We start from the raw sequence: 20,015 nt of genomic DNA on the forward strand, positions 1-20,015 counted from the left end.
CTAACCATTTTTTCAAACTCAAAACATTTCAAAAGCTCAGGATGGGAAAAAGAGGTTTTTATAGAGATTTAAACCTGAAAATTAATCCATTTCCTGCTGGATGTTTTGTATTACAGATTTGTTATTAATTGATGTCACTAATCAGTTAAACAAGTAATAGTTGTACACACCTTAATCTAAGTAAAATTCTTTTGTGAAAGCTTTGCGCATTTTCCATTGTATGGCTTTGCCTAAGGTTGATCTAAATTATAACATGATTCCCACAGTAACAGAGACTAGCAGTAAAACTTGCATTTAACTTCCAACTTCAACTGCTAGCAATATGGATTTGGAGGGAACAAGCATGGATCCATCCCATTAGTTATACACTAGACAAGTAAGTCAGTGGGCAGGAAACTTGCCAGAATTAAAACAGGTAAAAACAAAGATTCTGACCTGGTCAAATGGGTGACAAAGCATTTTAAAGGGCCTAAACTTTTGTTCCATCTTATTTTCAGAGACATTTCATCCATTGTTCAATGCTTGTTTAGCAGCTCACAGACATGTAGTCTGGCACATAGTCTACTTATAACTGATGAAAAAACATTTTAAATACTTTAAAAATTAGATGTAAAGAAAGATACTTTATTTGCATTTCCCATTCCCACTCCTCTTGTGTCAGCAGTAAGGAGAGCACTCTATATACTTGCATTCACTTCTAATTAGTCAATAAAATTAAGGGGAAATCTGTTGCTAATAAGAAAACCCCTTTCAGGCATGCCATATTAAGCCTTGTGCATAATACCTCTAATAGTTTATGAACTATGGAATAAGCATACAACCAGTTCTCCTCACATTTTTGGTCAGGAATTGAGAACACTTGCAGTCTGTTAGCATTCTTCACCACACAATACTTAATCACATTAAACAATCCTTTAAAACCCAACCGTGAAATGTTCATTAAGAAGTTTTTAGGTTCTTTAGTTTATTAATTTTCTAACAGACATTCCTGGAATCCCAGTCTTGCAGCACCAATGCTGGTTGCCTCATTCCAAAAAACCTGTTACCTAGTCTAATTTTAACTAATCTAGTCTAGTAAACTAATCTAGTCTAATTTCCCTTAACCTAATCAAATACCTCATGTAAATTAACATTCACATTAATTTTTCTAAACACATTTTCATTTTCCCTAGTTTCTCAACTTTTTTTCTTCAAAACAGCAAACTACCTCGGAAGCCCATAAGGAGTTCATCAGCACTTTCACCTGTTGCAGCATTCCCTAATACCTAGTTAAACCCAACCTTAAAGCTAAAAGAGATTCTGAAGGGCAGAGCTTCTGCATTTCTTCTCCAAGGAGAATTAGGCCTGTAGATCAATTTTCTTATCCCAACATCCATACCTTGATGGTTATGGTCACCAATATCTTGCAATTACAGTAATTTTGTGATCTTTGCATGGAACCTCTTGGAGTTTTGCAGTCTAGTACTTTTATAACAGAAATGCCAACATTTTTCTATTATTAAAGAGTGTAATAGCACTTGAAGCAATAAAAGCTGCTGATCATAACAAAATCATACCATTCATGGTCCAAGTACACATAATTTGTTGGATAAGTTACAAGAATAGCAATTTTGTAGTAACTGAAGAGCTCAACAGAATTGAGACTCACCTTTAAAGTCTGTAGTCTGCATTACAGACAATTCCAAAACAAGAGAAGTCTAGGTGACATCCAGAAGACTGAGACTCTGCCAGAGCACAACTAGGTGCTGGTATGTTATTCAGAATGCTCTATGTCAAATTCAAAACAGGGAAGTATTAAAATACCATTTCTTAATGGAAAATGGGGTTCTACTGCTGAGCATCAAGAGATTTATTACCTGCTTGGAGGGCCCACCTATTATGCAGTACAACCAGCTTCACAGTACATGCATCTTTGGCCTGTCAAAAAAGGCTTTTAAAAAGCTCTTACTCACCCAATTAATTTTTTTAAGTATGTCAAAGCTGATGTTCTACTAACACACACTGTACTTTATTTCCTGAAATCATATTCTTACTACAAATAATCATTACTCCTCCTAACCCCAAAGTAGACAAGAGTATAATGAAACAAGACACTGCTCTGTTATCATCATGTTATGACTACATTATCCCAATATCACATTCTCTGGCCTTGCCAAATGCCATTTTGTTCCACCAGTATTATTCCTGAAACCTAGTCTTCTGTTTCAGTATATCCCTCTGTGCATCCCTCCAGTGATTTCACCATTCCCATTGGTCACTCTTCAGCTGCCTGTCCTCAGTTATAACTCTTCTCCTACCTACAAGGCCCTTCTTGCTGCCAAGTGAGAGAAGAGAGCAATCACCTATCTCTTCCAGCTCCCTCCACCCACATTTACAAAACAAGCAACCTAGCACTTCCTCCCAGGAAAATCCTTCCTTCTAGGAAGGAGGGACCACAAACATCCTCCATTAAAATCTTCCAAACCCCTGTTCTCTTAGCAAAGATGACAACGTGTTGAGACCACTGTATCATGCTGCCCAGTGCTGTTTCTTTGCCCATTCCCACAGCCTTATTTTTAAGGTGTGGGTATGTAATATAGCTCAAACATATTTGAAAGTTCAATAGATTACTGCCCATCTTGGCAAACAATGTCCAACTGCAATATATAAAATATATTAGCAAAAAAGATGTAGACTATTACATTTTTGCTCCTGGTTGCCATGAACCAAGAGCACAGATAGATTCAAGTAACACTTCTCTAAATTGCAGTAAGCTCTTACATTTACGTAACTCACTGCGTTCCACTAGGTGTCCATGACCTCAGACTTGTGAAGGAAATGTATTCTAGTTTGTGTCTGTATAGCAACGGGGTCCTTATCCCTGCCTTGGGCTACTAGGCACTATTGTGATAATATGGTAAACACTGCTATCACCACCCATGGAAAAGCGCTCCATACATTTAGTTTTCTGCGTCAAGCTTTCACTTGCTTGTTGACCCTAAGCTCTTTGCATCTGTTTGATATACTGAAACAACTGAAGCATCTGAGATTTTTTTTTTTTTAAACAGATAAATGAAACAGCATGCATTCTTAATGAAAATTGCACAAACTTGTCAGTACATTTACCATTAAAAATCTCAAATCCTGCAAAAAATAACATGATACTATGGTAGAGAAAAACAAATCACTAGCATGGAAGAAAATTCCTATCAGTTCCTCTTGCAGGGAAACAAGAAGGGATCCATCAGAAATTTGTGACAATACTGGTACTATGGAGCAATGGGCTCTGAAAGAAACCTGATTCTGCCTTAGCCAAATTGTGAGCCTCTGAAAGGCATGTGGTGCGATTTTTGGTTTGCCTTTGTTGAATTTTGAATGCTTCCCTGTGCTGTGCTCTCAGTTTGTACTTCTGAATAGTTACCTTGTAAAGAATGTAACAAGACATAATGCTTCAAATCAGAGTACCTGAGGTCAAGAAGCAACACTGCCATGCACAAAGCCATTCCTCTGCTTGTGAGAATCATGAGACAGAAAAGTACGAAGGGCTCTGACACCCTCTGGGACACAAGATCAATCCCAATGGAAGATAACTGCCCCACACAAACACCTGAGAAACAAAATACCTCTAACGAATCTCAGGGAAGACGTTCCCCCACGAGTACACCTACAAGTACAGAGAGGAAGCTATTTATTAATGTTTCTATCCCAAATTTGAGAAGTTTGTAGATATTCTTGCAAAACTTTTACAGAGCTCCAAATTAAATGGATTCATTAATGCCCCCCCAACAGCAATCTTTATCTTAAAATCTAGATATACAGCTTACAGCACGCCCCATGAAAACACCAGAAATAGGCATTTGAGGATGTGTGGTCACACAAAGGCCATAAAATGTCAGAGGATGGAGTTTTTCTGTTAACATCATCGCTTATTGTTCAGAGGGACAAAGCCATATCAGCCAGCCCAGCTCCCGGGGCAATTCTGACTATGACCACATGTCCCTACAGCCCCACTTCTGTCAAATTTGATCATTCCCAAACCCATATCATAAACCAGCAACGCTGAACTCCACTACTGCTTGGCCATGTCTAGCTAAACACACATATTACCCTTCTTTAATTTTTCACCAACCACTGTTCTGTTCTAGTTACGAAATATTTTTGACAAAACTCCGAACCACACAGACAAAGATAGATGATAAGGTGAAAAGCAACAGGCAATCTTCACCACCATCAAATCTCATACTGTGTTTGGGATCACAAATCACTCAGCCTTCTTAACAATATATGTTGCTACACTATGTTAATTGCCTCACTGTCAGGGAACTATTCCAGAATCTGCTTAATGAAATTTCTTACGGCAGCTAAGCCATGGAATGGCCCGGTGGACAAAGCCAGGATTGAACATATATTTCACTCACTCAACAAAAATCATATTACATATCAAATTTGCAAACATAGCTCATATTTTTACATGCAGTTTTCATCATTTGTGCTCTCCCTACATAAAGAAAAAAATTACATTACCAGCTCTGTTATGTTTGGGCCATTAATTAGATGAAGAATGTCATCAATATTACAGCAGATCTGGCACCGGTTAAAGCAAATCTGCATAGATGAAGGAGCAATCATTAAGGCTTTACAGACTTGCTTTCCTCCAGAGTGTCAAAAGGACCCCACATGCCCTCAAGTGCTGGAGTTTGCTTTTCATCTCTGCTTTAGCTGAAAGATGCATAAGTTCAGGCACAGTGTTAGTCATTGACTAAGTGTCTGAGACAGCCCTGTGTGTTGTTTATTCCAGCGAGCACGTAAAATACCTTGCGGTCATGAAATGTGTCAGAATGATGTTTACTTTGAACAGAAGTATACAATTATCTTGCTCGTAAAGCAGAAACCTCTCTCTCTGGGCAAGACAACTCTTCTTCTCAGTAATATTTCTACAAAGAAATGCCTCTGCATGAATACAGGAATCTCTATACACCTTTGGAAAGACAGTACTTACCCTTTTATTTCCCTCCTTTTTTGAGCATATGTCTAGCTGTTCTATTTCAGGAATGCATGAGAAAGTGTTACATAGTTCAAAATGAAGAAAGAGAGTACTCTGTAGATGCAGATCCAATTTTAATTCTAAGGCAATATCAAATCTGTATGGAGACAATAGGAAAACAGAATTCATTGAACTCCCTTCCCCCAGGATCATATCCCTTTTTTCATCATTCAGCCTGCAGGATAACACACTCAGAATTCTCTTCTAGCAAACATTTTGGTTTCTGCATAACCAGTGAAACCTCTGGAGACAGAGGAAGCAGAGAGAGTGCAATTCTTTCTATATCTCTCTCAGAGATGTCAAACATTATGCAGGGCACAAAACCAGCTCTGCAGGTCCGTGATGAACATAGCTCTTCTTGTCTTCTGTAAATACTGTCAAGTCAGCAAATTAGGAATTTCAAAGAGCATTTACATATCACCATGTCTACCTGCTTGCTCTATAAAAAAAAACCACAGAAGTAGAAAAGCAGAAAAAATACTTTGATACAGTGAACAGAAAAAAGTTCTCTTTTTAACAGATTAACTGCGTAGCTAAATTTTAAAGCAAAGATGTGGTTTCCTTCACAGAAATAAAAGGGCTAATATTAATTATTTATATTGTTAAAGAGGAAGAAGAAATAAGTCTTACAATACTGTACCCTGCATCACTCATTCACCTCTGTAACTGAAGACATATCAGGCTGGACCAAGCATAATCTTCCCAGAAGAAAACAAGGATGTATGTGTGTCTTGCCCACACTGTCACTGGCCTACAAAGCTCATGCCATACAGTGTGTCTGCAGCTGCTCAGCTCCCACATTTAGATCAGGTCTGCATCTACCTCTGAGATAGATGACCAGTAAGAGAACTGCAGAGGTCAGTTGGGGGCAGAAAAAGAAAGAGGACGTCACAGGCCTAACCAGTGACCTGCCTGGGCATCAAGAAGAAATTATTGCTACCTGCCAAAACAGCAAACACCTAATAGAATTTTCATCTTCTTGAACTATTGTAGAAGCACAGCTTGGTTAAAAGGGAGGAGTACACTAAAATCACTGTTATAAATCAATGTCCTGAAAACAGCTAAAAGCTCCAGCTGTGGAGAGAGGGGAGGATGAGAAGGTGCCTAAAATCCATATCTGTATCCTCCTTTGTCTGTATTTCCTATTCACTAAAGATATTGCTAACCAGAGCTCCCAAAAGCAACTTAAACCCATCAAATGCAGCAAAAATTCTCCCACCCTCAACATATTCATATATATGGAAATACTGAAAAGGAAATACAACTTTTTTTACTGTTTTTAGATTACAATGACAGCTCTAATGACAAAGCAACAACAGCCTAAATATTCACAGAGCGGAAAAAAATACTTAAAAAGACAGATGTTGGCACTATGAATACATAAACATTCAGTTTGCATTTATCTTTTCAGGACACAAGATAACCACTAAACTATTTATCACACACAACTTCCTGTAAACAAGACAGCATGTCTGAATAAATTCCAGCACAACAGGAAAAATTAAAAGATGTGAATATGCATACAGAAGACAAACACCTAAAAAACAGTGCTAACAGTTTTAGTAAGAAAATCATCTAGGGAGGAAAGGAGAAGGTTTAAAAGTTATTTATGTTTCCTGATACTATGAGAAAATCTTTACAGGATATAGAAGCACTTCCAGAACTCCTGAACCTCCCCAGTATCATTCAATATTTCACATGATAGTGCAAATGTAAAGAATGAGGAACAAACTGTACTACAATTTCAAAGTGCAGAATCCAGATTTAAAGATATATACAAACTCTATTAAGGCTCTTGGGGAAAGACAGAAAAAGTGCAGTAAGAGTTCCAAGAAGGCTCAGCCTAACAGACCATGAATATAAAGATTTTTGCAATTTTATCGATGGAAAGAAATTAAATTGGTGAGAATGAATATGCAATGAGTAAGAGGGGGAAGAAACCAAAGCATCTAAAACATGTAAGAGAAAAATCTGGTTGCTACAAACCCCAGTTAGGAAAATGAAGAGATACAGACAATTAGGATATTGTGAAAGCTTTACAAATGAAGAGACAATTAATTATAGATAAGTTATTGGAAGAAGAATATTTGAAATATATATATAAATGTATACACACACACATATACATTACCATGTGCAGATAATATGTGGCCAAAAGCAACAACATTAAAAGAACTGAGGCAAGATAATTCACTGAGCCAGAAAACTACCAAAGGGTTGCAAAACACAAAATACAGTACAGAAGTTTTGAAAGTAGTGATTCTACTAATCAATATCCAATAACTCTAACTTCGGATCATCATCAAAACAACAAGACAAAAAAAAAATTTTTTTAAGTCAATAAGAAACATCTAGCATAAGTCTATAAAAGTTCTTTGATCATTCACTGTAAAATAACTACAAGAATAGGCCGACCAGGGAATAACATTTATTAACAGATCTAGATTTTTGTTGCATATCTAACAGTGTCTTGCCCCACTCCAAAAAAAGAAACAAAACCAAAAATTATAACTTAGAAGTGTCATGAATACAAGCACTGAGAAGAGGAACAAAAACCATCGGGAGGACTGAAGAAAAGGGTCATAAAAATCATATGCTAGCTGGTGACTTAGATGAAGGTCTCAGTAGCATACCCAGCCATTTGGGTTTAGGCCTGGTATTGATATCTTCATCCTTGATACAGAAAGCAATAATGCTAAGAGTTTCCAAAAGGCAAGAGTAGAAAGCAAAACTGATGGATCTACAGGGCAGAATTAGAACTAACCTCTCCTCTTCCTACCATCCCAAACCAAACCAAACCTTTGTGGTTCTGGCTACATTCACAAATGGCATTAGCCTGCCATGGAGCAGGGAGACAGCAGATCCTTTACACAACTCTAACTACAACTGAGTTCATTTCTTGACACCTTAGTACAGGCATGAAGTCAACAATCAGGAGGGAATCAGATTAGAATAGCAAAAACTACATAGCAGTTGAAATCATAGATTTCTATTAGAACTCCACCTTATTTTACAAATAACACAGAAATATGGAATGCAATAGAAACCAGCTACAAATAGGGGAAGAATGTAGTGAATACTGCCATCTTCTCTGCAACATACCATGTAACCTCAGAAATCCCTTGCTTTCTTCCCCACACAAATCAGCATCCAAGTCTTGCAATTTCTTCTTCTTCTACAGTAGTCATCATCCCCTCCCTTCCCTTGCTCAAAACTTAAACCTTGGACCAGCCACACAAATTACTTTGTGCAGTCTCATAATCACAGCACTAATTACGCACTTCCGTATTGTGTCTTCCTTCAAATTAGACCATACTCTTCTGGACATGACACAAACCAGCCTCTGATTCACATGGAGCTACAAGATGAGAATTACTACTTAGTTTCTCCATCTAATCCAAATACAGAAAATAACCAGAACAGCAAACAACGCAGAACATTCTGAAACTATAGATTATTGTTTGTGTTTCACTTATATGCACCACTCTTTTCTTTAACAGACACCAGACAGCAGGATTTGCTGTCTGGGGGACTGATGATTTCTATTCTTTAAGTGTCATCAGTTCTGACAGTCGTAAAGTACAAACTGCCAGACTGTATAAGAAAACTAATCCAGAAATCCTGGCAACGTGAGTGGATTCTCCAGTCACAACAGAAAAGCCTCTCTGATTCTGCACCTAGCAACTGCCTGAAGCACAGCGAGCTGCTAGAGTAATTTTCTGTGAATGGCTGAGGCTGCACACTGAATCACTCACAGCCCCATCTGTAAAAGCCTGTGTTATTTCTTTTCTTTTCCAGGATGGAGCTGAAGAAAATTCACACAGAGCAAGAGCAAGCAGAGGTAGCGTGTTTGGCGCACACCCCATACTGGCATGCTCAACAGCTCAGGATAAATCCCTGAAGTTACTCAAGTTCAGGCTGGTGCTGTACAGCTTCAGGGTTCAACTCAAACCCTGGGTAACTATCCCATATAAGACTAGAGAAACCATGACTCTGGAGTACGTGTCTTTATTAACCAATTTTAAAGTAACTGAGTGAAAGTCATGGATGAGCTGTATTTTACTCCTGAAGAAATAGGATTAAAATTAGGTCCTCTAGTATCTCTACAGAGAGACTGCATCTGCATTTAGGATTCAGAGAAAAAAACCTATGCTTCATTTCGTATTCTACTACAGGATTTGGGGTTAAGAGACATTTGTGTCAGTAAAAAAAAAACAAACAAACCAACAACTTGAGGTCCTGACACTGCAGAGTACTTTTGTATAAGTACCTGTAGTTAGGAGCATTCAAAAAAAAAAAAAAAAAAAAAAATCCACAAAATCAAGAATCTGCCTTCCCAGAAGAGATTACAGGTTCAAATCCAAGGTTACAGCCACAAATCCTGAACACAGCTGTTTTGTAAGCACCTACTGAAACCACTATTGCTCCTAGTTTAACCATCACTAACAGGTTAAGATGCAGCACACAATATTTCTTTTCTTCCATTTAGAAGGACAGAGCATTATGAATACAGTTACCATTTGACATGTTTAAGTATCAGAAGTACATCTTTAGTCACTCACAAAATATATTTTTTTCTTTTGAAAACAGAGACTGCATCTATATTAACACCCAAATCAAGCATTTGGGGTTGTTGAAACCCATCACCCATGCTAATAAACTGTTAGACCATTCCCTGGCAAAAATCTGGCTTGCGCCAATTAGCATTCTTCCTGAGCAATTCCCAGGCATTGACTGGCAGATATAATGGTCCAGGAACCATACTCAAAAGGCAGTTTGCACGCAGCCACTCTCTTTCAGAGAGAAAAATATTTTACTAGCCTGTGTGCCTGGAAACAATTCATTTATTCATACAAACAGACCCTTACAGTCTGAACTTTATGCATCAATTTCTGCAGGATTTCACCATTAACTTGAAATTGCTTTTAAATACTTTCCAGTCTTTTTAGATTCAAATTATTAAGTCCAGCCATAAATTCTCCTGATAGTTTTTCTAGTTTTGAAATCTCATTTCTTGCTAGCTTGCTGTTGTAGTTATGTGAAAGACCTACAAACACAAGGGCATACAGACCAATTGCATGGAAAAAGGGGCAAAACATTTTGCACAGTGTTGTCAGAAATACCTAAAGTCATCTTTGTAACACATCCCCTTTTATAGTAGGCTTACATATTACAACATCGAGCCAAAAGCAACCAAGTGCAAATCTTGAAATCTTTTCTTTTAAAGACACAATTCTCTTCTGAAGAGGGCTGCTATGGGAAAAATATCATTGTGAGATAACATGTTTGCAAGAAGCAAAGCATGTTTTCAATCCAGACTGTCTACTTTTTCCTGAAGCTTAAGTAAACAAGGGAGAAATAACAAGTGCTTATAATGAAAAAGTTGACTCATTTACCATTTTTCCAGAGGAAGCCTTTAAAGAGCAATCATTTTGCAGCCATTTAATACTCATGTTTCTGATCATAACTGTTTTGAATGGCCAGATTTCCAATTCATGCAGCTCTAGAAGTTATTTCTTTTTGTGAACCCTTCTACTGAGAAAGAACTCATTGTATGTAGCCTGTACCTTCTGCTTTCTGGCTGTGAGCAGTCTTGAAAAATTTTATACATATGCTTAATTCTCTGCAGACTTCTATGATCCGTTTTATCTCGAGTTTTCTCCTGTCTTTTTTTTCACCTGAGTGAAAGTTGTAACATTACTAGTATACAGATGTCCATTCTTAATCAAGTTACTCAGTAACTCTCATGAAGAGCGATCACGAATAGCATGATTACTATTCATACCTGACCTACTACTGACATACAGTTAACTGAGCTAGCAAACAACCTTCTTGACAGCACACTGAAATAGCAAGAGCTGATAATCAATTATCCTCCATCAAAAACAAAGAGAGAAAACAAGAATGCTTTCATGAACAGAGTGCCTGTAGCTGGAAAGGATAAAATAAATCAAAAGTGGAGGAGGGGAGGAGGGAGTGGTTTTTGTTTTTTTCTACTTTTAAGTCTGAAAGAAACAGATTTAGTATTCATTTAACTACTATCAAATTACTACAACTGTGTTTTCATTATCAGAGAAGGGATTAAAACAGAGCGAGCACAAGGAATATGAGATATGGACAAAAAACGATTTGTAAGGTCTAGAGATGGAAGCAGAGAAAACAAGGCTAGAAAGAAAAAGGCTGCTGTATCTAGAAGAACAAATAATGAAGAAACAGACAAGCAGCTTTAGCTGAAGGAAGAACTAAGATTAGATATTTTCCATATGTATCAGAGAAATATACAGCAGAAGTCATCTGGTGACAGCTTGACTGTAACAGGAAGAGGAGAGAAAGATTATCTGGATGTTGTGAACCTTGACAACAGGTTGATATTACCCACATGGAGCAGGGGGGAGAGGGCAAAAAGAGAGCAAGAGAAGAACGTCAAGATGAAGAGAGCAGTTTTACAGCATGTTCTCACAGGAAGAGGAAGAATTACCCACCAGTTCTCCCAGTCCATCTCTCTCACTCTTTTTTTTTGAAGAAGAAAAAGATCAGATACCATTTTGCCTAAGTGTTTAAGCCCTGAGCTTTTTATAGACTGTCAATTCCAGAGGACCAGCCAAATCCATACTGTCAAAATCCAGATCTCCCTAACGCCCCTTCCTGTAGAAAAGGCACAAATCTTTTTTTTTGGTGAAAGTGATGTATCTTATTGGAAAAAAATAATTCCTGAACAATACAGAAAATTAAGTTTAGGCGAATACATCCAAGAAAATGAAAATACACTACTTCTACACCAATGATTCATTTCAGGTCTAACCTTAGGCCAGCTGTTTTTGCCAAAAGATCACTTCTCAGCTGCATCATATATTAAATGCATATCAATGTACTGAAGATACCTAGACAAATGAGAACATCTCAGGGGGCCACAAAAATCAACCTCATGAGGTGCCACGAGCCCTTTCAAGACATAAGAGTATATGAAGTTCCTGGATACAGTTTTCCTGCATCTCATGGAAGTCACTTTCAACCTCACAGGATCAAACAAGGTATTTCCAGTTTGGAGACATAAGCTGTGCTGAACTCTATTATGGATTTTCCAGTTGCCTTTTATTATTATAGCTCCACCTCTGCTGTCCAAAGCAGTGCCAGTGTCCAAACACACAGGACAATAAAGAATGTACAAGTTTTGACTCAAAATTGTAAGACTAATGAAAGGTGGGTAAAAGTCAAAAGATTATAATGACCTTTTAAAATCAGTAACTACCTTTTAGCTTGCCACTGTTAACTAGCTAACTTTGTGTAAAGATAGCTGCATTTTTCATCTCCTTTTTCCCCCATATCTCAGCACCAGGCCTCAGCAGCACATTGAAATACTTGCTTATATTTAAACCAATTGTTTTTAATGAAACATAGATTTATCTTCAACCCCAGATCAGGCACGTCCTTAAGAACACATCTAAGTTTTCCCTCTTTTGCTTACTAGCAATCAAAACTCAGATGAAGGTGCCAAATACAATACACAGGAAATACACAGTTAAAACAACAGGCAAGAGCAGCACCTTTAAGATATAAAATATTCAGATTTTGGTGGTTAACCACATAACCTGGCGTGTGGAAAAAGACAAACGCAATGTCATTAATAAACTTTCTCTAGCAGAAATGCATTTCAGCCACAGTTCAGTATATACTAAATATCATCCTGCATAAGCCAGCTTCTTAAGTATTTTCACTTAATAATAATAAATGAAAAAGAACAAGAAAGTTTGTGAACTGGGAGCAGTACATAACTAACATGCACACATATGCACCTCTCTCCTACCAGAAATATAAAAACCAATGTTAAGCAACTGCCAAGCTTCATAAACATTTATCAAATCCATCTAGACAAGTTATTTTCTTAATTTATAAATAAGAACTCTCAATACCCCAGTATCTCTCTAGTAACAATTTCTATTTCTTGTTTCTTATTCAGCCCTTAAAAGAACAAAGAGCACATCCATAAGTGCTATTAAAAAAAAAAGAAAACAAAACATATTACTACAAATTTAATCACACACACGAAATGACAAGAGAGAGAGGTTTAACCCATAGGCTCAGCTAGATAAGGGAGGTTTTTCATCTGCAACTCTTGCCAAGTGCACTTGTCGCAATTGTACAATTAAAAGGCTCAAACATGGAGTTAGGAATACAAGTCTTAGTATGCTCTTTTTAAAATATGTCAGCAAAATATGGCCCAGAATCCATCCTAACTTGCATCCCTTTCCATATCTCATCTTACTATTTTGATGTGTTACAGCATCATCCCAGCAGCTCAAGGCACTTGCTGGTTACAGTTCTGACATCGCTTACAGGATAAATATAAACTCACTAAATCTCCTGCCTGCTGTCTACATAATCCCTTATCCCTTTCCACAGCTACGGATCTTTGCCTTGTCCTCATCTGTGGCCTCTCTGCTCTCTTCATTTCCCATGCTGCCTTCCCTTTCCCTCTTATTTTTCCAAACTGTCCACATTCAGCATATCTTCACAGTAAGATTCATTTCCCAATGGACACTGCCCTTTTATCTCAAAGCTTGCTTCGGAACGCTCTGTTGTTTTTCACACTTCATTGAGGGACAGGAATTTTAAAGAGAGTTCTTTGGTTACAGATTTCTTTTAAATTTAGCATCTGTCTGCAAGACACAGACCGAGCAGAGAACGCTAAGTAAAAAGGCACATTCCCAGTCACCAATGTGTTAAAAACAAAACAAAACAAAGAGCTAACAGTGTATGCCACATTTTAAAAGGAGGGGGGGGGAAATAAAAATCAAAGCTAAGCTACTAAGTTACTACCCAAACTACAGACAGCAGTATTCAAACTGTACAGAAGTTACTCCTGAATTAAGAGTAAAAAGACACAAGGCAGTCTTACACTGTTAGACCATTAGCAGCAGAAGGGAATCCTTCTCAGATTTTGTCACCCTTATTTTTAGTTATGCAACGAAAGGTGCAAGGTCTAAGAGCAGACCATAAGTAAATCAAAGTCTTGCTTTGCTTGTTTTCCTCTTGATTTCCAAAAGATTTTAAAAATATATTTTCTTCCTTGCTGGAAAGCTGGACACACACAGAAATTTAAGTCAGTACTTTTAAATGACACTCGAATAATCATTTAGACACTGACAAAAAGTCAGTAACCTAGCCAGGTGATATTTGTTGGGATACCTACACGGGTTTTTGTTTGGGAAAGCTCATACAAAACAAGGCCTCTGTTGTCAAGATAGGTACCATTACTATACAGTTCTACATTGGGATTGACCGAGGTACAAGAAGATCAAGTCATACAGTATTTCCACAAATAATCATGCAGAAAGCAGTTTACTACCACTGTCAATAATAAGCTCCAGCTGGAAGGAAAGTTCATTCATGCCAACCATATTTCCAGTCAACACAGTTTGAACTGAACAGCTTGAGGAGTCAAGTATAACTTATATTAATTTTAAAATGAAGTAACATATTAAAAGCAGCATTCTTCTGGAGAGTGGGCCTAGAATGTTTACGAACATATGTGGAAAAATAAGTTTAGAGATACAGTGGTACCTAATACACACTTACTCACATTAAAAAAAAAATTAATGTGACAGTAATCTCCTCAAAAGTCCCTGATCAAACACTGACATCCAGAATACACCTTCAGATAAAGGTACAGAGAATAACTAAGACTTCAGCTCAACAAGGTGTACTTAAGACCATAACTAACTTTAAACATTCAAGAGGCACCTCTAAAGCTGAGGAATACTTGCCTATTTAACAACAAATAGCTTACCACAAGCAGGGCCTTGACTGGTGACTTTACACACTATTGAAATAAACACATGTAATCTTCCAGAACACACCAGTCAAAAAATGTTTTTCCCTTACTCCCTAAGTTGTTTAGGTTATTATCCCTAAAAGGTTAGCAAGATGCATGAAGTTTTGCATCAAGCCTGCAAAAACAGGAATTAAAGTGCTCATGATCTCAGTGACTCAGAAAACGAGTATCTCATTAGTTCCTCCAGAAAGGAGGTCTTCCTGCTGCTCCAGTCAAATTTCCAACAGTTTTGAAGACCTACTTCCCCCAGTGCCCTCTTTTAAGCCTTGGCTCTGCGCTTTGCAAGGCAGTCTGTACAAGCAGGTCACCTCTCTTTTGCAAATGGATAAAGACAGTGGACACTGGCTGTTTTTCACATCCCCTCTGTTTCAGCCATGCTACTACAACTTCACTCTAGTGCTGTTGTAAGACTCCTCAACATACCTGTCCCAGGGAAGCTTCACAAATAAATAAGAGGCACTGGAAAATAAATGTCATCACAAGAATTAGTTAAACCTCCCTCGGGCCCCAAGCCTTTACCGTGTCAGTCACCACTTCATAGGAAAGACTTCATAACTGCAAATCAGATGAAGACAACAACACGCTGAATCCTGACCTTTGAGCTGCAAACCTAGCCTTGAGCAACTTGGTGACCTACATGACAGTTCCACAGCTCGATAACTAGTTGGCTGCAGTCTGCAAATGCATGATTCATCTTTGATTCTCCCCACACCATCCCATATGCTGTTGTTTGATTATTCACTATAAAATATACTTTCCAAGAGCAAGCACTGTTAGCCTCTTGGGTAGCTGAAGCACTGCTTTGAAAGAAGTTTATTATTAAAATGAAAATTGTATTTTATATTCCTACCTGAACGCAATGAAATTTACACAGGGGAAAAAAAAATTATATATATATATGCAGCACCTAAATAGGTCTGCTTCTCTCTACTTTTCTCCATGCTATCTCCTAATGCTTTAGCTGAGTAACACACAGTTTTGGTTGCACATTTGGTAGGGTCAAAGACCTACAGTGCATCTACAAAGATTTAATTACCAGACATCTCTGCACTGAAGTGAAATTGGGACCCTCAAACACAAGCCCACGGGTGCAAGCTAACTGCTGAAAAGATATATGTGAAAAAATAGGGTTTGTCAGAATCGAGAGAGCTATAATGCAGCATATCACCAACCATAGAACCCACCATTCAGACAAGCTGAGTATCTCCTCTCCTTCCCTCCCAAAAAAGGAGGGCTAGAATTTCAAACCTTCACCATTTCTTACAGCATCCCATGTCCTTATGAGACTCTGATGGCATTTCTCAGTGTTGTGGAATTAGGCTTTCTTGTCCTCTTAATGACCAAAACACAGCTGTCCAACATGTCCCAGCTGGCACAACCCTAGCATCTCTGACATTAACCCAGCAGTACATCATCTGGGCTGTTTTGCCCCCTGAATATGCATCGTTACACACATATGCGACTAACTCAACTTTTTTTTCTTTTTTGTATTCAAAGACAAAATTGCAGCATCGTGGAAGTTCCTAGCAAGTTTTGTCCATGTTATAAAGTTCAAATACAAATCTGATCAAGAGGCTGAAGACAAAAAGCTTGGGATTAGCTAATCTCTAGTGTATCGAAAGCTAAATATATATAAGAGGTTAAATAACTTGTATTGCTAAATTATATCTCCTTTGTATACACCATTGGACAATAATAGGTAAGATGTAGTATTTGTAGACAGCATAAGGCAGTTCGGAGCATTTAACACAGAGGAAGAATGAAAGGCAACTTAGAAGCATGAAAAGTCCTCATTAGTTGGATGTTTCTGCTGAAGGGACCAAGAGCAAAGAAGTTACAAATACCAGGATCTGTATTTATACACTTAGGATTTCAGCACCTAAAACTCCTAGAAAATAATAAAAAAAATTGAGCCATTCCTACCTTTTAGATCTTTTTAGCCTGTTGGCAGATTCAGAAAAACAAGTTTTAGATTAGTTTATAATATAATTCTGTTTTTAGTATTACCCTTAGAACTATGAGAGTTAAAAATATTTTAACCCATAGTATGAAACACTGTTCCCCCGTGCATGTTGGATACAAAATAAGCCATGACAGTACAATACAATACAGTTCTGAACTCATTACCTCACCTTGCACAATGGAATTCTTAAAGTAATGACTTTTTTTTCTACCTGGTGGGCAAAGGGCATACTTCCTGCAGGCTAAGTCTGTTTAGCTACAAATCCATTGAACGGTAACAATTCACATCATGTCACACTCTCACTTTAAGTTCTTCATAGTTTAAAGAACCTAATTTTTTTTTTAAGATGCCAGAGATATTACGCAAAGCTTGCATTAAGCTCTGAGAAAAGACACTCTGAAGGCTGTTCTGATTCTTACACATTAAAGCTATGATCTCATAACCACACTATGCATTAACAAGAGCATTATAACGGTATGTATACAAGATGTTTCAGTAATTTCCGGTTACTTCCAGGCTACATATTGCTTGAGTGTAACTCATTGCATCTCTTTAAATGGCTCCACTGGGACTAGTAACACCAGAATTTGGTCTAAGAAAGAAAATAGCTACGCATACCATGATGCTTGATTTTTCAGACATATTTAGCCTTCGTACAAGACTGCTGACTTGATTTAGAGCTGTGGATATTTGGCATTGCCAGACTGAGAAAGCAAAACAAGAGAAGACCAACTGTGAGTGACCAACAGCTTCCTCGAAGACCCCTCACATCTTCCAATCTGTAAACCAAGCTCATCTCGCTGCGACTCTGGTAGTGTCAGTGAAATTTCAAACAGAGTAACTCAGCATCTAATGCTTGCAGCTGAGGAATCTGTAAGACTTCCATAACGCACCAGAGTTTGGGTTTTGTTAGGAGCCTCCTGACACCCAAACCCACCAAAAATACCCCTGCTTGCACACAGCACAAATAATGCTCCGTGAGAAATTCATGGACTCCTTGCCTTCTGCCTCCTTACCCTCATTCCTTAAAGGAATAAAGAAGACTGATTAAGAAAGAAGAGGGAAGAGGGACTAGAGTAAAGTTGCTTTCTTTTCAAGCGCACCACCACTGAAAACCCTCCCCTAAGTTATCTTTCAAATTGCGAAGAGAGGTGAGCGGCACTTCATTTTGATCTCCGGGCACCGTCTCAGTAACGGGATTTCCCGCGGCTGCCCGCGCAGGGCCTGGCTCTGGGAGCGGCGCCTGCCGGCGCGGCAGAGCAGGGCCGCCTCGCACAGCACCGCGCTGGCCGCGGAGCCTCCCCGGGCGCCCGGCGAGGGCGCGGCGGGGCGGGCAGGCGCTGCCGCCCCGCGGCTCCCGGCTCCTCCGGGGCGCCCCATCCAGCCGGCCCGCGGCGGGGTCGCGCCGGGAGGAGGGGAAGCAGGGCGCGGACCCGACCCCGCGCCTCCGGAGCGGCCGGGCAGGGTCTCGGCACGGAGGAGACGCCGCTGCCGCCCGCGCCGCAGGTGCGCGGAGCCGAGCGCGGGGCAAGGAGCTCCGCCGCCCGCCCGCGCCGGGCCCGCCGCACCGGAGCGCGGAGCGGCAGCTCGCAGCCCCCGCGGACCGGACCGGACCGGCCCGGCCCCGCCAGCCCGGGCAAGGGGCATCGCCGCCCGCGGGCGCCGGAGCGGTGCCGCCCCGCCGCCTCCCCGCCCGCGGCACCTGGATGTGGCAGGCGATCTCGGAGTCGTCCAGCAGCCGGACGGTGCACTTCATCTCCGGGCTCAGCGACCTGATGCTGGAGCTCCGGAACCGGATCATCCCGGCCGCCGGTCCGCCGCCGCCGCCCCACAGGCAGCCGCAGACGGCCAGCCTGCAGCGGGGCCCGGCCGACACCCCGGCGCGGCGCGGCGCGGCGCGGCTCGGCTCGGCTCGGCTCGGCGCGGCGCCGCCCCTCAGCCCCGCGGCGCCCCGCCGCCGCCCGCCGCGGCTGGGGCCGCCGCCGCTGCGTCAGGCCGAGCCCAGCTCGCCGGGCTCCGCATCCCGCCCCCGGCCCGCCCCCGGCCCGCCCCCGGCCCCCTCCGCCGCCCCACCTGCGCCCCCGGCCCGGCCTGCGGCGGGCTCCAGGGCAAGGGCTCCGCTCTGCAAACCTGGAAACGGGCAGTCCCCCCGCCCCAGTGCGCACACTCCCAAAGCAAGAAGTCACCGGCGTGCGTGTGCGCGCTTTTCCCCGGGACACGCGTGCTCTGCTTATTTTTGAGTTTACCTGAATTATTGGTACTCGTGCGGCAGCGCCCGGTGCTCCCCAAGGAGACAGCAGCAACAGCGAGGTGCGCACGCCGCCTGCCCGCCCGCGGGATGAGCTCCGGCTGTCCTGTCGTGGCAGACGGATGCAGCAGGAGGACCTTGTGAAATTAAAAAAACACAACAAAAACACCCAGTGAGATGGGGATGCAGTAAGGAGCTAGAAGGGCACACAATCAGACTTCTTTTTCCCTTCATCTAAGAGCGAGTGCTAAGTCTTGGAAATTTGTTTCCCCAAGGCAAGACTGGTCCATTAGGGAGGAGCTGTCTCGTCCAGACTGCTGTGCAAGTGGGAAAGAAAATACAGCCTCCAGTGGCTTCCCTGCTCTGCTCTTTCTCCTGGAAGGGTGTACATTTGCAAAACTTCACAGTGTGTGCGGGAAGTGAAAGCTGAAATTGACCAGCCTTCAAAACAGGGATCAACAGCAGGATGGAAGAGGAGCACTTCTGGTGCTCAACAGCCAGTGTGAAACGGGATGTGATTGAAAGGTTATAGAAGAGAAAATTGTGCTGACAGCCACACACAGTGTATTGCAGTCATTTTGCCTAATTATATCCTTGATGGCCTGAAGACTTCTATATTTTGAAAATAGTTCTGTGTGATTTTAACGTTATTTGGAAAATCACTGAAGAAGCCTAAGCACTGCTACTCCACAAACTCTTCTTTCAGCTCTCTGCTGGACAGCAAGCGGGAAATACAGACAGCCACAAACAAATGAGAAGTACATTGTGCAGGACGTTGTCAGTCAAACCCTCAACAGAGAAACAAGCATTCACACATATATAATGCTAACTATTTTGCTAATAAATATGCAAAGTCCTTTAACGTGGAACATAAAAGAAAAACTGTAAGTATATGCTTCTCATAAATGATAAATGCTTCTAATTGTGAATGGTGAAGCAAGCTAGTGAG

At 40.5% G+C, this 20,015-nt stretch overlaps 1 protein-coding gene across 1 annotated transcript in view; it reads right to left on the bottom strand.

Annotated features, from left to right (window-relative positions):
* Nucleotides 1–18,619, bottom strand: part of FRMD3 (FERM domain containing 3) — a 154,245-nt gene extending 135,626 nt beyond the window's left edge. The window contains exon 1 of the mRNA XM_067316178.1: nucleotides 18,521–18,619. Within this exon, the coding sequence (XP_067172279.1) occupies nucleotides 18,521–18,619 (99 nt within the window). The remainder of the gene's footprint in view (nucleotides 1–18,520) is intronic.
* Nucleotides 18,620–20,015: the final 1,396 nt, after the last annotated feature.

Source organism: Apteryx mantelli, chromosome Z (assembly GCF_036417845.1).
Source record: "Apteryx mantelli isolate bAptMan1 chromosome Z, bAptMan1.hap1, whole genome shotgun sequence".
Lineage (NCBI taxonomy): Eukaryota > Metazoa > Chordata > Aves > Apterygiformes > Apterygidae > Apteryx > Apteryx mantelli.